This window comes from Bombus fervidus, chromosome 18 (assembly GCF_041682495.2).
Source record: "Bombus fervidus isolate BK054 chromosome 18, iyBomFerv1, whole genome shotgun sequence".
Taxonomy (NCBI): Eukaryota; Metazoa; Arthropoda; class Insecta; order Hymenoptera; family Apidae; genus Bombus; species Bombus fervidus.
Genome location: NC_091534.1, coordinates 4129537 through 4147147, shown reverse-complemented (window position 1 = coordinate 4147147; position 17611 = coordinate 4129537). Strand labels below are relative to the sequence as shown.

The window sequence follows — 17611 nt, the reverse complement described above, 5'->3', positions numbered from 1 at the left end:
ATTATTATTATATTTATTAGTATAATTATGACACTTTTTAAGAAAATTGCATTGAATGCATCATCATTATTGAATCTTTGTCGTGTTACCCTAATTTATTTTGTGCACTTATGCATATAAGAATTTATTTAATTATGTTCTGATTGATCCATACAGTTACGGATATTATAATCATTTCCTGACCATTCGCTATTACTAAAACATTAAACTCGCAAACTGCCGCTTTTCAGTGCATATAGAAATCGTTTCACTTCAATAGAACACTTTGGAATATTGAAATCATTTGTCTAACGTGTAAGTATCGATTAAATAAAATAAAAAAATAAAAAAACTGGGGTCACGAAAAGGTGACGGCGACCAACAACAGATGACACAACGAAGTCATGTTTATGGGACAGCGGTCGTCAAACATTTTTAAATATGTTAAAACAGGTAAGACAAAAAGGAAGAAAAAGACTTAAGACTAATTTTAAATGTAAGAACTCGTTAGAATACATTTGTATCAACTATAAATAGATTTTTAAAATTAATTGATTGTATAAATAAAGAATTAATCGATCTTCGTTTGGAATGTTTTGCCAAAAATTACGTTACTGTTCTTATTATATTAATTGTAATTATATTGTGCATAGAATCATATATTAATTGTCCCAGAGCCAACAATATTAACAGTTCAGGAACTAAGTAAAGAAAGTGCTAATTTAATGACTATAGAAGGAACAATTCCATATTTTCAATAAACTAAAGTGCATAAATACTAAACTACCACTAAATTTTTTAGAAGTAGTAAAAAGTGAAATTGAGAAACGGAGAAATAAAAACATTTTATCATTCTTTGTATTTTTACATCGGTGATTATATCCCAATACAAATGAATTTTGAGCTATTCATCCAAATATGTAATCAAAAATTGTGCAAAACAGCTATTTAAAAGACTGTTCATTGAGAAAGAAAGAAATGAAGATCAAATTGATAATTGTGAATCAGAATCAGAGAGTGAAATAAAAACAGATGAAATAAAAGAATATGAAAACTTACAAAACAGCACCAAAAGTTAAAATGAATTAAAACAAATCAAATGTAGAAGATTCGATGTAGATAAAGAGTTTTAAAGTGTTGAAAGAAATGAAGGGAAGAGAAGTAACAATATGAATATTTTATGCAATGCTTTATTGATTATATAGATCAACATCAGTATCATGCAAAAGAGTTTTTCTGTTTCAGGAAACACTATTACAAAAATTTGCAGCCGATTGAGTATTAAAACGTCGAATGCACTGGTCTTTCTAAAGAATCATTTTACTAAACAAAGTTAAAACCAAGACATTTAAAAATTATGAAGTTATAGCCCCTTACACTCCTTATGGACGAATACTACATCATAGAAGTTTTCCTTTTTTAGTAACAAAAACTGAAATTTTATCAAACTCAAGCACAAAAATGCATATTTTTTTAAAAGGAGGCAAGAGAGCAGGGAAAATCACAAATGTCATTCTCTTCTTCATTGCAAAAGGCAATATGCTTCTATCAAAATTTCGGTAAGTGGAAATCTTCATAGAAGATTTAAACTCTTCCCTTAAGATTAGGATTACCAAGGTTTTACTGTACTAACAAAAAATACAAATATATTTAGGATGTTAGTGATACCGGAGCACCTGAGTAAAGAAGTTAGGAGCGAAAGGCTAAAGTTAATAGCGTAGATCAGATGTGGAAACATAGAGAAATGGAACAAATAATGATAAGACAGTAATAAGAAATAATTTGTAGAAGAAGGAATGAATGAACAAGGAGAATGAATGGGTGAGATATTTGTAACATTGCAAAAAGTATTGTAAACCAACTCCTTTCTTGGCTTTGAAGCTGAAATAAAAAAAATATATTATATGCGAATAAAACTGTTCAATTAAAACAACTGATCTTTTACTTTAACTGCAGAAACTTATATATCATTCATTACATATAGCATTAATTTCTAAATACATCGCATATAAAAACCTGTATATTATCAGCATTCTTTTTGAAAATATGTTAATGTTTTTTCTGACTTTTATTATAAGAAATGTTTCACACAAAAGATGAAGTTTAAGATTGGAAATTTATTTATAATTATTAAATTGCAAAAATAGTTTTTCTCGCACTTAACAAAAATTATTTGAAAAGCTCATCTGCTTGAATACACAGAAAAAGATAATACTTGTAATCAGTAATTTTAAAAGCATATTTTTATTAAAGGTATATTTCTATGATTCATATTTTGAACTTTATAGGGAAGAATGTAAAGCAATACTTTTTATTTATGTTCTTCCTATCTTTCATACACTAAATTTGACAAAATCACAATTAAAATATTTTTCAAATTAGTAGTAATAATTAGACTATAATCTTGATGTAATTATAAGAATCATGGAATCATTTAAGATTTTAACTGATTATTATAATTCTTACATACAGAAACTATTTTTATGTTGTCCATGTTGATGATGTCCTAATTGCTTCTTAAGTAGTATTTGCATACCTTTCTGAATCATCAAATAACTGACAAATTTTACCACTAATTTACAAAATAGCATTTAATTGTGTTGATCACTATTTTATACGTTCTCAAGCATATGCAAAAGTTTCAAGCAACATTTTTACCTGTTTTAAATATTCTTCTGATAAAGCAATGTAAGCGATATACACACGCATTTAATTTAACAATCTAAGGTTAAAATATCTGGTAAACTAATAGCTTTTCGATACAAATAGGTTAATACTTTCGTATAGGGAATGACAAGCTGCATCGATTAGTGCATTAAAAAAAATGTATGATACCATTTAAAAAATCAAAGTTGTTCTTTATAGATCCTTAACGCGTCCACCTACAAAAAATCTAATAGCATCAGAATATGTACCCTTCAAAACCATTCAACTTCTATCCAAACATTTCTCGTTGAGAATATTGACAAGCACGTAAATCGAAGTGGTAATATCTGGTGAATCACCCTGTATATTCTTCCTCATCAGAAAATTTATTTTTTAAATCAGCTAACTATACTGAAGTATAAAAATACTGAACACCGATTCTTAAAATAGAATAACCGTTTTAAAATTGATCCGAACGACTGGAATTTTTCGAGAAGTTCGAAATATTAGATTATTAGATGACATGCAAAAAAAAATATTGAAAATATTGCAATTGGTATAACTGTCTTCATAACTTAACTTAATCTTCGAATCAACGATGTTTAGTATTGATTCAATAACACGTAGTTACGTATCGTGCCTTTTTTATTCATACTATCTGCTTTGACTATGTTTTACCATGAAAAATTGCGTGTCTGAGTAACTACAAACGGCTGTTGACTCATGCTTCATTGCCTTGAATGCTTTACTCGAAGCTTATCGGGTTTCTCATATCATCTTATACTTTATGAAAATATATGCTATCTATTATAATTTATGGATTGACCAATACATCAGTACTCATCAAACCTATTTATATTGTCTCATATATTTCTTTTTTAATTATCTATTATATTTATTATGTATCTTTTTGTATTTTTATTATGTTTGTAATTTTATTTGCATTATACATATTACACTTATATTCTATGAAAAATTAACACGAATAAAAGGATAAAGATCCCAATTTCTTTTTTAATTTGGTCATAATTTGGTCATAAGGAAAAAACTGTTTTCCTAAGACAAACTCCCAAAGTATAGTTTTAACATTTTGATAGAACTGCACAGTAGTATTGATTGAAAAATATATTAATTATATCTAGTTTTAGGAATAGATGATAAATAGTTTAAGAGTAAAGTTTCTCCATTTATCTTCTGAAATATAAATCTTTCCCCAAGAACTGTTGTGAGATCAAGTATTACAATGATGTCACATTATTAGAATTTTTCAAATACTTGTAACAACTATTTGTAATTATCCTCTGCATATTACAATTAAAAAAGTTGTAGTAATCTTCTAATTAATTCTAATTACGATTCATAATTAAAAAATATATGTTTGGAATAAAAAAGTTACATATATATCTAACTACAATATTTCTGATAAAATCTCTAATAAAATAAAAGAAATCTTTACTTATTGTTTACTTATTATCTTTATTATTATAATTATAATTATCTTTATTATAATATATTTATTATGTACGTAAATGTCATGAATTATATAACTGATACTAATACCATGTTGTAAAACAAAAAGTGAGGATTTTTATATATCAATATAAAAATAGAAAGATTATTTGAATAGTCTTGGAAATATATCATACCTAGCTCAAAAGTAATGCAAAGCATAATGCTTTTTTTGAAAAGAAAATGTATAATATACAATCCTGACCCTTTTCTCTTTTTTTCATTCCACCAATATAGCTACATACCAATACCTTTATAAGACATAAATAAAGCATCTTGCATGAAAACAAAAATATTCGTTGCAATTAAAGATAAAAACATTATTGAAGAAATTACAATTAGATTAAAGTTTAATTAGACTATTAATTAAGTGGAAGAAATAATAGATACAATACAGAGACTGAAATGAATATATGATCTAAATATTAATTTGCATACAAAATAGTAATAAATATAGTAGATAACTATTACTATCAACATGATTATAATATACATGCAATATGTATGTATGTGATATATATTTACCAAAATTAATTTGTTAGCTACTGTTATTAAAGAGAATATTTATGTTGCAATATAAGGAATTCTTTAATGGCTAAACATTGTAGATTCTATCACAGCATGTAGAACATAAATTTCTATTTCTTATATTTGTATGGTATAAATTATATCTAAAGTTTATACTTAAATTATAATTTTAGCTTTTTATAATACTATACTACTGTATAAAAATCAAATAAAATTTTAAACATTCCTAGTGTTTACAGTGTGTACCTATCATTTAAAGAGTTGGGAATATTTATATTTTTACAAATAATCATTACATATAAAATTGATGTTCTTTGTGTTAGATACTTAAGAAAGTACAATTAGATACCACTCAATATTTCTTATTCATTAATAAAGTTTAAATCTACATTAAAGACATAACAATTTGAATTAACAGTATTGTTTATGAATTAATATCTTTTTAAACTAAGAAATGAAATTAATAAAACTTGTAGTACTTTGAATAAAAGTGCAACTTAATGTACATATAATCTGCTATACCTACTTGCAATTAAATTTGCCATAGTTCCAGAGCATACAAATAATGCATCTTCCATTCCAACCATTTTGGCAGCTGTTTCTTGTAACACTAAAAACCAAAAAATTCTTTACAAAACCTATCTACTGTTAATAATATTGTATGTAATAATTATATTGTTGACATTAATAATTATATCATGTAGGCAATAAAGTTTATGCCATTTTTAGGTTTATCTCTATTATTTAAACTGGCATGAATTTTCTTGGGTATTTAATGTATTATCTTACAGTTACTTTACAAAGCAATTAAAATATTTAATTTATAAATAAAGAATCATATATATGTGTGTGTATGTGTTAATACTAAACATAATATTTCAGAACAACATTTTCATACCTTTCACTGTTGGATCTTCATGAAAAGCATCATCACCAACTTCAGCACTGGATAGTGCCTTTCTCATCTTTTGGGTTGGTTTTGTTAAAGTATCACTCCGAAGATCAACAACTATTACCTGGAAATGATTTGATTATTATATTTTATTGAACAGAAAGTTGAAACAAGGTTGTTCTTCAGGGAACCAAAAATTATTGACCTCTTTGCCTGCAATCCTATAGTTCTCAATGCATAGAATCTGAAAATGTAAGTCTTACATTGCAGAGTCCACTAGATCAAAAATTATAACTAAAATAGAGTATTTTTAGGGTATTTGTTGTACTTAAATTTTCGAAAAATTATTTTGTACTAACATAACCAGCCGTGATAGCTAGAAAATAGCTATCATAATCAACCTCACCTATCTACAAATTCCATGGTGCGATTAACTGTTCTATATGGAATAAAGAGTAATAAAAGATAAAACAAGAAAAATTTCAAGATGACGAGAAAAGGAAAATAAAACGGATAAAACGTCAATGCAAAAAGAAAAAGTGAGTACTTTGGACACATTTAAAAACTATTACGTGCTTGCCATGAGTCATATCAGAGTGAAAAACCAAACATATTCAAAACACGTGTAGCCAAACACATATGATTTAATTCAACCACGTTCACTCAGTGCTTTCATAGATTTCACTTACTGGATAAAGCATGGATATAAGTCAATATAGTGTCAAAGTAACATGTAAAATAGCCTAAAATACTTAGTTTTATAGATTCCTAGCTTTTAGACCACTGGATTCTGCAATTTTAAATCTACATTTCATTAAATTCTGTGGATCAGAAACTATAGGATTGCATATAAAAGAAATCAATAATTTTTGATCCCTTAAAGTTCGGCTCAATTTTATATACATACTTATTCTTACCTTATCTTCCTCATAAGTTGCATATGAATAACCTTTATCATAATACATGTTTCAACTATAAAATTGTATACTTTTTCAAACAGATATATATTGCTGTGTAAATTATTATATTGAAGAAATTTTATAAGTTAACACAATCTAATTGCAAATTGCAAATTAAATACGAAAAGAAATTAAATTTTCAACAAAAAATACAGAACGATAAAAACCACTATGATATCCGTACTTTAACGTATTACATCTATCGTTGATATTATTAATATCGTTTTATACTAGCCAAAAATTTGATCGTGCATGTTTCACGTTCAACTATACGATGTTTCTGCGTAGAATACTTTATTACACTTTTGGCACTTCACCTTCCTGATAGAACAGTTAAAGAATATTAATCACAAGATTACATATAGCATTATGTAAAACATAAAATTAGATATGATTATTTTTACGACTGTATGAATTCGTTTATATTTGACGATTACCGATAACGTTACCCTGAACGCACACAGGTCATATTTTATCGTGCGATCCATTACATCGTGCCTTCCTTTATATTCCTATTAACATACAAAAAAAGTTAATAAGAAATATTCTACAGTTGCTCCAGCCAGACAAGGCAGCAACTGTAAACAAAATGTGATTCCTACGGTTGCAACTATTGGTCGCCAACTAGTGACATTCGAGAGTCATCAGTTTGACCAACAGTTGCAGCCGTAGTAATCACAGTTTGTTTACGTTTACTCCCTTGTCTCGTTAGACAGATTATAGGAACTTTTAAATTTAAAAAGTATTATATACCTGTGCTTAATAAATAAAATTTGTTTATTTGTTTATAGTTTCTTTAAATTTATACAAATTATTTGTGTATATATGTACATCATTTATAAACAAAAACATGCAAGAAGTCCATCTATTGCAATAAATAAAGTTAATTACATAATTTATTAATTTAATATATTTTTTCATAATTCAGTTTATAAAGTAGAAATAACAAGAATATTTACTGTTAATATATTAAAGAAGACTATAAAGAAAAGAAATTCAATCTGAAAAATCCTCATCTCCTTAAATTGTTTTTACTATTAAATACATTAAAAATATATGTAAATTATATATCTTTGAAAAATATTTAATTACGGTCTAAATTTCATGGAAAGTAAAGAATTTTAAGAAATTTATATTTTACGTACATATGTATATAGACGCATATAAAAAATATCATCAAAAATATATCTACATAATTTTAAATGGACAAGATTTTCGTATTTACTTTATACTATTTATTTAATGATTTTAAATACGTATAATAGAGAATCCTTAACAATTAAATCAATTATCAATTCTATTAAAATATTACATTGTTTTATTATAACTTTCGAATACAAATTTTATATGCAAAAAGCAATGTATTATTTCACCACTATTATTTTTATATTAAATATGGATCTTATAATACATAAAAAGTAAAATATCATTTAATTTGGAAAACGCAGTAAATTAATATGTTATATGATATAATTAGACGTCTTCATATTGTAAACTTAGGAAATAAAAATATAATTTGTATAACAAACGAATAGAGAAATTTCTATAAAAAGATTTTGGGAATAATTAAATTGTGTATCATCGATATACTTATACTTCATTACAATTACGCTACTATGAGTTGTCGGTTAAGAATCGTCAGGTGTATATTTAAAATCAGGACATAGAAAAGAATGAAATAAGGATACCTCACTTATGGTCTAAACCAATACTCTTTTTCATGGTATACGAAATATTTCCGATTGGTTGTTGTATTAATATATTTACCTGCTAACCAATCAATTTTCTATTGAGACGCGTCATATAGCGACATGAGCGCTACTACGCAGCCTACCTTGAAAACAGAGCCCCACCATCATTTTGTGGTAAGGAGAAAAGAAGATGGCCGCGAGGAGCGAGAAAGAAAACAATCTCGAAGAGCGTTAAAGGTGGTAGAAGAACACGGTGCCTCGAAGGAGAACGAACTACGAATCGTCCAAAACTCTCCAACTTCAAATTATCTTAACCACCACTAGACAATAGACACTCGGAAAGTACGGGAAAACGAGTGTTGAATAGTTACATGTGTGTCCTTGTTACGAAGAGGTCAGTCTGTCGAGGATCGTCCTTGGAATCGCTCGTCCCTGAAGCCGGCTCGAGGAGCTAGTGATCTCGAAAACAAAAATGGCGGACGTCGACTCGAGGGTGGATCATTCGGATCCCGAATTGCGGTTCCTTTCCGTTGACAGGAATAATTTCAATGATCCTGCAACTCAGGCGGAATGGACGCAGAAAAAGCTGGTTTGGGTGCCTCACGAAACTCAGGGTTTCGTTGCAGCCGGGATAAAGGGTGAACGGGGTGATGAGGTCGAAGTGGAGATTGCCGAAACTGGAAAACGGGTCCTTGTCGCGAAAGATGATATTCAGAAGATGAATCCACCGAAATTTGATAAAGTTGAAGACATGGCTGAATTAACGTGCCTAAATGAAGCTTCGGTACTGCATAACCTCAAAGACAGATACTACTCTGGCCTCATTTACGTGAGTTTGATAGATTTTATCCTTTTCCATTACTAATACTGTCAAACAAAAGCCAATGATTCATTTTTTGATTAGTTTTCTTAAGGGGAATATAACAAATAGATCATAAAAGATTGGTGATAAGCCTTAGTGATAAATTTTTCTTTCTCATCCTTTTATTTCAAATGGAGCAGAAATTAAGAATAATTACAAAGAAACCAATTCTATAATTATTGATAACATTAATTTTTTACTATTAAATTACTGTGTACTAATTGTAAAGCTACTATAAATGCTATATTTATTTTCTTGCATGCAGTCTGTCAGTATATAAACGCTTTTAGTAAAATTTTATTTTATTAGTATGCAATCTTTATTTGTTTACAAATTATTTATTTAATTTATAAATATATATTTGTTGTTTATAACAATAATATAAAAAGAATAATTATTCTGAATTATATGGTAAGTAACATTCTTTCCAAATGCAAATATGCTTATAATTAATGCTTTATGATTTGCTTCTGATATTAATTAATTTTTATATTTCTTTTTATAAATATCTTATCAATTTACTTGTTCACTAGATTAATATCAATGGGAAAAAAGAAAAATTAATTTTATCAGATATCAAAATTAAGTTATCATTATCTTGATACTATTCAGTAGATTTTATTTAAATTAAAAAAGTATTTCTTTTTTTATCACCTAGGTGGATAAACAAAGAATTGAGCATACACACACACACACACACACACACATGCATACAAAGTATAAAGCATAATACTTTTAAATTTAAACTAGAAGTGATTTTTGTAAGATTTTTCTGCTTTGATTTAAAAAAATTGAATTGGAATGTACAGCTAAGGCAAATAATAAGAATGCATAATTTTCATTTTGTTTTATATAAGTATATAAATGAATTATAAATATTAATATATTTCACAAACACACACAAATTTGTGTATGGATTATTGGACAGAAGTTTGTAAGACTATGGCCTGTGCAACAGTTATATACATTTAGTATTATGTGATATAAATAACAATCACATTAATTTATGTATTTTCATATGCATAAATTCGGATTTTTTAATATTAATTCTTTAATTAATTTTATAGTGTGGCCCCATCTTTTTATGTCAATTATACAGTTGGATATATAGTACTTTATGTCTAAAGTAATTCTAGTCTTCTTTTTGTTTAAATATTATAATATTCTTATATATATACAAATATTTAGTATATAATATAAGTTATATGCATTGAACTATAATGAAATATTACTTGGAAACAATATGTTGAATTAGTAATATGCAGTCTATACTAAAAATTGTGATTATTTTAATATAAATCATGTGATATCATTATACGCATACTAATACTATTATAAACAGTTATACAAATATATAATTATCAAAATATCAAAATTTAATTTCTTTATACCAAATATTTATTTTTTACAATATTTTTATCTTTCGAATTCGAAAGATATCTTTAACAAATAATTATAAGCTATAAATGGCTAAAGCTTCTTTTAATTATGTTTTTTCTATCTAATTTAATTAGTACAAGTCAGTTAACAAATTTCTTGCATGAACCGGAAGAATACGAAAAGTAAATCAATTCAAACATTCATTTTGATTTAAAGTTAACGCGAGCAATTGTTATTATCAAATTTTAATGTTACATTCGATCGTTTTGTTTTTTTTGTTTGTTGTATTACGGAGCTAAACATCCAAAATAGATCAAACGGATTTGTAAACGTAACACTGACCTAACCCAAGGCTCTCGCTGAATTTGATTATCTCATAGTGTTGTGATCAAGCTTTTTCTCGTACGTTTCTAACAATAAACAAAAGTATTCTATTTCTGAGATTACTCTCATTGAACCGTTGTATTTACTTTTCTCTCAAATTTCGTGCTCAAAATAATAAACATATATGAATTAACATTACTATTTTAGAAAAACTTAATTATAAAGGAACGCATGATATAAAAACAGAATAATTAAAAAATGGTATTAAGCTGATAAAATCGTCGAAAATCTTCGAACATTTTTTCTTTATTCGTAAATAAGTGGTAAATTGAAATGTTTTATAAATATTCCGCTGTATAAATGATTGCATAATTTGCTTTTCAAAAGAGTGAACTTTACCGAACAATATTTGCGAGAATATTTACCACAATAAAATTTTTTATGAAAGTAAATCAGAAGAAATTATAAACAATATAATTAAAGATACATTTACTTATTTAATAACTTATTACCGTTTTATGGTAAAACATACCGTTGATTCGTACATTATTTCATTTATAATATAAAATGGACGATATTCTAATACATAAAAAATTAGAAGAATAATCGTTTTATTTTACATTGAATTTTATCTATATATGACTAACGTTTATTGAACCAGTGTAAATAATATTTCTTTATTTACTGTCATTGTCAAATTATTAATATGGAAGAAAAAATAATCCCCATATGTGGTTTTATTCATTTTGGTATTATATAGAAATAAAGAATAAACTCAGTAAAATTGGAAAACAATAATTTAATCGACATAGAGAGAGCTATAGGATCTCGAAACTTCAAAGAAGGCTGGAACTCCAATGTTAATAGATAGCACAACTGTAGTTCATTCTTGACTCTTATCTGAAGCTGATAACAGCCATACCTCATTTCCACGTACGTGTGGCACATTGACTCACCGTAATTTTTAGCATACTTTGAAGGTTGCGTTCAAAATTTCGTGAAACCAAGTTGTAAAATCAAAACAAGAAAAATGTGAACCGATTTATACAAATTAATGAATAATATGATCCTTTAATTTTATATTACGAATTCGCTTGTTAAAATGTAAGATTAATTACTTGTCATTCGCAGTATTGACAAATAGGAAATTTTCGAATAATTAGAACAGAAAAATGAAGCAAAAGACAAGAAACATTTTGCGTTTTATATTTCAATAAAAATTCGGCAAGTAAATTTAAAAAATTGTTTCCCCATAGATGACATAGACGTAAACGTATGAAAATTGTAGGCATTTTCGCTCAAATTTTCTCTTCGTTAATAATTCGATAAACAGTTCAACGGAATCGTAACTGAAGATCGTGCTAGCTTTTATCGGTCGATATTAATTAAAAAAATTGCGGTTTTTATTGGGCCTTACGATATAGAAATATCTGCTTACGTATGGCAAGCATTCTAGGACACGAGAGAATGACGTCATGCATGTGCCTCGTACGTGCTGATTTTTCTTCTTTCAATCCGCGGTATATTACATTCCGTGCAACGTTCCGAAAATCATCAAAATCTTTCACCTCATAATCGATCGTAATCGTCGTACTGCTACTAAAGCAAGAAATTCTATTCCTTGCGCAATAAATAAGATCTGTTATCAACATCTATGGTATATTATAAGAATTCGAACGAATCCATATACCAAACTGAGCCGTAATTTCGTCTGGCTCTTAAATACTTGTTAGTGCTATTGGGAACATTCGTTCGCTGTTGGAACGTTCGATCCTGTTTATATGTGCTTTGGTCATATTTTCATGTAATTCCCATAAAAGGATAGTAAATTGAAGTATACCGTGGTAAAAGCTATTAACATAGGAGAAATTTATATATCAAGCATTGGTGTTTCTTCTCTATCGAATTTAGGAAAGGAGAAAAGAGAAAGAGAACGATCAGGGAGGAGTCCTTATAAGGACGAGTGTCCTTAACCTGCTTCCTCGCGGTACCGTAAACGTCCCGATGTAATATACCAGTGACGAGTTAAAGAGGAAAAGAGAAAGAGCCAGTTTCGCTGAAGATTTCGTGCCTTTTATAGTCAAGACGCAGTTTCGGTCTTCTTAGGAAAGAAACCGAACTCTGATGAAACCGTACAGATTCCGGGATTGATTAAACATGTCGCTTCGTCATATACCCTTGTCCTCCTCTCTTCCTTCTCCTCCTCCTCCTCCTCCTCCTCCTCTTTCTCCTTCTCCTTCTTCTCCTTCTCCTTCTCTTCCTCCTGCTCTTTCTCCTTCTTTTTTATGACCGCACTCCTTTATATCTTTCTTCCCCTCTCTCTGATTTTCGTCTGTTTCCCTCTTCTTTTTCACTCTCTTCTACTCGAATATAAATCGGAAAGTCATACCAAAAAAATGCCTACGTGTCTACTAATTCGGGGCGTATTGAAAACCGGGATACTTTATTTTCAGACAGGCAACTTTGTATAATGGAAGTTCGTATAATGTAACATTAAATTGATTTTTATTTTATTTTAAGATTGTTTACATGTGAACAGCATCGTTTCTTCTATTTTTCTTTTTCTTTTTATTTTTATTTTTATCTGAACTTTAACTCCAATCCTTTCTTCCATTCTGAACTTTAACGGGTTTAAAGCGAAGAATGGTTGGAAATATAGTTTTGAAATATGTAAGAGTCTGATTTTAATACGCGGTTTTCGTACGACTGCGTATGAAACATATTATGTATTATTATCATGCGTTATTATAATTATAAGCATATGCTTATTATGCGTTACAGTTCTGCGAAGCTTTAGGATATAGAAAGTACATGATATGTTCGTCGATGATTCTGATAGTAAAAGTGACACGTAATAGCGAAAATATAATAAATACGTTTCTTTTTCTCGTGGCAATCTGTATACGCGTATAATAGCATTGTGTCGTGATCTTGATGCGTGTGTCTAAAACTCGTGATAAATTGTGCAGAAAACGGCGCACTTTAATATGCTTCAATTACTACAGATTTCTGCACGCGCAACCAATTTTAATAGTCAACAACTTGAGAGCTTGATGACTATTAATTATATGAAAACACAGCACTATTATGTTTTCTTATATGCATCAACAAAATGAATGCAGAATTATTTTCATGATATATCCTTGCACTTAATATTTAAATATTCCTTTTGTATTTTTATAAACATGTTTGTTTATAAATATAGTAATAATTATAATTAAATAATATATATACCGCACATAAAAGAGCATAACAAAGAACATTCCCTTTTTATTAGTTGTGCAATTATCGAGGTTTTTCCAGTCTTTGTATTTGTTTGGTTTCTTTCTCTTTTTTTTTTTTTGGCAAAATTTTTTTATTAAAAACGAGAAAAATAAAAGAGTCAGCTATTAAACGAAAGACAAAGTGGAACAGCGTGATCACCTCGTGCTGCTTCAAAGAAGATCAATGTGAATGATTCATTTCTTCTGAATTGATATGAAAACTGATGTTAGCTTTATCCTACGTCACCAAGTCAAGAAAGACATGCAATTTTCCTTTAGAGGGAGTTAGAGTCAGTGGTTGTTAGTGAGCGATAACCAGGAATGTTAGGCAGGTCGACGACACGACACTCTCAAAGACCGGTTTTGGAGACCTTCGAGGAGAGAGTTCTGTTAAAAAAAAAAGAGAACAAAATAGCCGTGGATCCTTACTTTGCATTGAGACTTTGTTCGACCTCGGTTAGGTTCATCTGTCTTGAAGAAAAAAAAGGAAATACTATAAATGTTTTTCTGCAATTGATCTTAATAAACATTATAAATATGAAGTTGCAGCTTGCAGGCTGCGAAATTGTTATAAAAAATGTGAAGACTGGAAAATAGTGAATTTATAAGAATACAATTTCAACAATAAAGAAGAGGATAATAAAATTTAATGTACAATGTTTTATGCGCGAAGAGCTTTACATTTGTTGAACAGAATTAAGGATTGCAAACGTTCTAACAAAGTGGATGTTATTATTAACATTGCTCTTGCTATTAATTCATTAATGTCCGATGAACGTTTTACTTTCAACATTTAATAAATAAATAATGATGAGACTAGGTTTTTATAATACAGATATATTATATATTTAAATATAAAATATTTAAAAAAGGATATGCCTTTCTTCATTATGATTTTAAATATTTGGAATCTTTTTTTTTCTTCCTTCTTCAATAGAAAAATCTAAATTGGAAATCTGTAGAATTTAAATTACAAATTAAATTTTATTTATTTTAATACAATGTATTGACAATGTATATGTTCTTAGCTCAAACTTCTTAATTTCTTTTCTCGAAAATCCTTTAAGCCTGCGATTTTTATTATATGATTTTTTGTCTGACTCATATTACATAACAATACGATTGTTTGTATCGATTATTAGGTCATCGTCTCATTATTTCAGTGAATGTACCGCAAATCTACCGCCATCCTCTTATCAACGATACTGAAACAGAGCAAAGTTATTTAACCTCTTATCGAACAACTACCGGTACTATTATATCGTAAAATGAGTTGTTGCAACATTTTCGTTAACATAGACAACTTCATTCGAATATAGTTTTTCGTTCTATGTATCTCTATTATACGAGAATAATGGAAAAACGAATCGGCAAGATATAGAAAGTTACAGTTTTAAGTCTGGCCACAAAAATCTCCAAGATCCTTTCCTACTTGACATTTTTTCATGATTACACATCGGTATGAACTTGTGGAAAGTGTAAACCGACCCGCTTGCTCATCTTTCCCGAATGGTGACGCATACCTTCAGCTTCTCGTTCCGTTTAACTTGTAAATTATTCATCAAAAGGAAACTATTACCAAATGCATGAACGCACTGCAAAATGTGGTTTATAATTCAGCCCTTTATCGAACACAAGTCACATTTTCCGCTACACTAGCCTGGTCAGATTTTTCAACAAAATATATGTAAATCGATCTTCCGTTCGTTTCTCTGCTTACATAGTGTAGCCGTTTATCAATTTATGGGGTTATTGATGGTTAAAGTACAACACGTGCGTAGCAAATCGCTTCAAGTTTGTACGCTACGTAAGTTCTATAAGTGTCTGGCGCATGAATTACATGCATTGTAATTGAACGCTTAAGCAGTTGTTGGAACAAAAGAGCTAATATTTGATGAAAATTAGACTAAGACGTCGATATCATTGAATTAGCGAAATTCTTGTGCTATTGATTATACGTTAGACTGCGGTATAACTGCGATTTACATATTACGTTCGTTACGTGGAATTATTAACGCCAGTTGAATCTATTGATTAGCTCATTGCGTGTGATTTTCTCGTTAATTGATAATCGAATTCCAAATAAACTTTAACGCGATACTATTCTCGTTAAACTAGTTGCAACTGGTTTCTTCCCCTTGCGCTATTTTATTTTTACGTTTCGTCGATTTCTCGATCGTCAGTTTCTTTCGTCTGATACGTTAAACAAAAAATCACAATAGCAATTTTGTCCATTTTTTGTATAAATAACGACTAAACGCTGCTGTTTAAAAGGCGTGAGAAATATTTTCTCGCAGAGAGAATATTCTCACGATAAACGACGCACAGAAAAAGTACTGAAGCTCTTAATTTCCATTGTATATTTTAGATCACGTTAAAAACTTGAAAGAGAAAAAGAGAAATATTTTTTTTTATAGTATATTCTCTAAGTAATAATTTATATGTGCCTGCTTGTTAACCTTGAACTCGTTACGTAAAAAATGCAAGAGAAATGCTACTCGCTTGGAATTAAACAGAAATGTCTGGCTGAGGGAGGAACAGTGTAACTGCAGTTTCATTTTATAATTCACCAACGCACCAAATCACTCTTACCTTAAACCATCACGTTAAATGTGATTTATAAAGAAATTTCTTACGCGAATTACACAGCAGAAAATATTACTCATTGGTAGCTTTTATTTACAAATTTCACCGATTAAATTTTCTTACGTACGTAATACAAATACGTAAAATATAACTCTCGTAGAAAACGTTAGAAAGTTTTCATTGGAATTATAAATATATTATTTTAAATTTTATAAATTCCCTTAAGCTGTAAAAAAAAAGTCAATTATTCAGTTACAAATTGCACTTATGCTGCTGTCTGTAGCTTTTGTCTGTGAAATATATTGTTGGGACGGTGTTATTCGATTTTCAAGATATTCGAGGTAGAAATCAACGTGATTGAAATTCGTTTTCTGTGATTCGTAGCCAGGCCACTCATCGATTCGTTGGTATGATTGCAGACATACTCAGGACTATTCTGCGTGGTGGTAAATCCATACAAGAGGCTGCCAATTTACACGGAAAAGATAATGGAGAGGTATAAGGGTATCAAGAGACACGAGGTCCCACCTCATGTTTTTGCTATTACGGACACTGCATATCGTTCTATGCTTCAAGGTAATTAGTTTTCTTATTTGTCCAGTCATCCACTAATTTATTTAGTCATTAAGCATTATCGAGACATCTGGTTGTTTGATATTTCATTTAGTCTTCTATTTAATTGTTTGTAATTAATCGGTAATTGTATATTATTTTATGATCTTTTAAATGTTTTTACTGGCCAGCTCATAAAATAAAATGTATGTAATTGATTATGCTTTGTTATTGAATTTGAAGGTAAGACGTATTTGTTTATTATTTCTTCGAAATACCAGATCTTTTGTACGTATTTTTGTTTATAGATCGCGAAGATCAGTCTATTCTATGCACCGGTGAATCTGGCGCTGGTAAAACTGAGAACACGAAAAAAGTAATTCAATACCTGGCATACGTCGCTGCCTCGAAACCAAAGTCAAATGCGGTAAGTTAATAAC

At 28.9% G+C, this 17611-nt stretch overlaps 2 protein-coding genes across 8 annotated transcripts in view; one reads left to right on the top strand and one right to left on the bottom strand.

Moving 5' to 3' along the window:
• Nucleotides 1-7129, bottom strand: part of LOC139996453 (L-allo-threonine aldolase) — a 42271-nt gene extending 35142 nt beyond the window's left edge. Inside the window, exons 1-4 of the mRNA XM_072020822.1 lie at nt 6951-7129; nt 6472-6834; nt 5561-5678; nt 5189-5272 (exon numbers count right to left, since the gene is read on the bottom strand). Of these exons, the coding sequence (XP_071876923.1) occupies nt 5189-5272; nt 5561-5678; nt 6472-6519 (250 nt within the window). The 5' untranslated portion in view covers nt 6520-6834; nt 6951-7129. The remainder of the gene's footprint in view (nt 1-5188; nt 5273-5560; nt 5679-6471; nt 6835-6950) is intronic.
• A 1261-nt stretch (nt 7130-8390) lies between these two features.
• The window catches only part of Zip (myosin heavy chain 10), a 30471-nt gene continuing 21250 nt past the window's right edge, over nt 8391-17611 (top strand). For 6 of the 7 annotated variants that reach the window (XR_011802302.1, XM_072020994.1, XM_072020993.1 and 3 more), the window contains exons 1-3: nt 8391-9033; nt 17039-17195; nt 17480-17598. Coding sequence is in view for 6 of the 7 variants with exons in the window: in XM_072020994.1 (XP_071877095.1) it covers nt 8677-9033; nt 17039-17195; nt 17480-17598 (633 nt within the window). In the remaining variant the exon portion in view is untranslated. Of the gene's footprint in view, nt 9034-16941; nt 16961-17038; nt 17196-17479; nt 17599-17611 lie in introns of those variants that run through there. The other variant, XM_072020995.1, reaches the window with a different exon arrangement.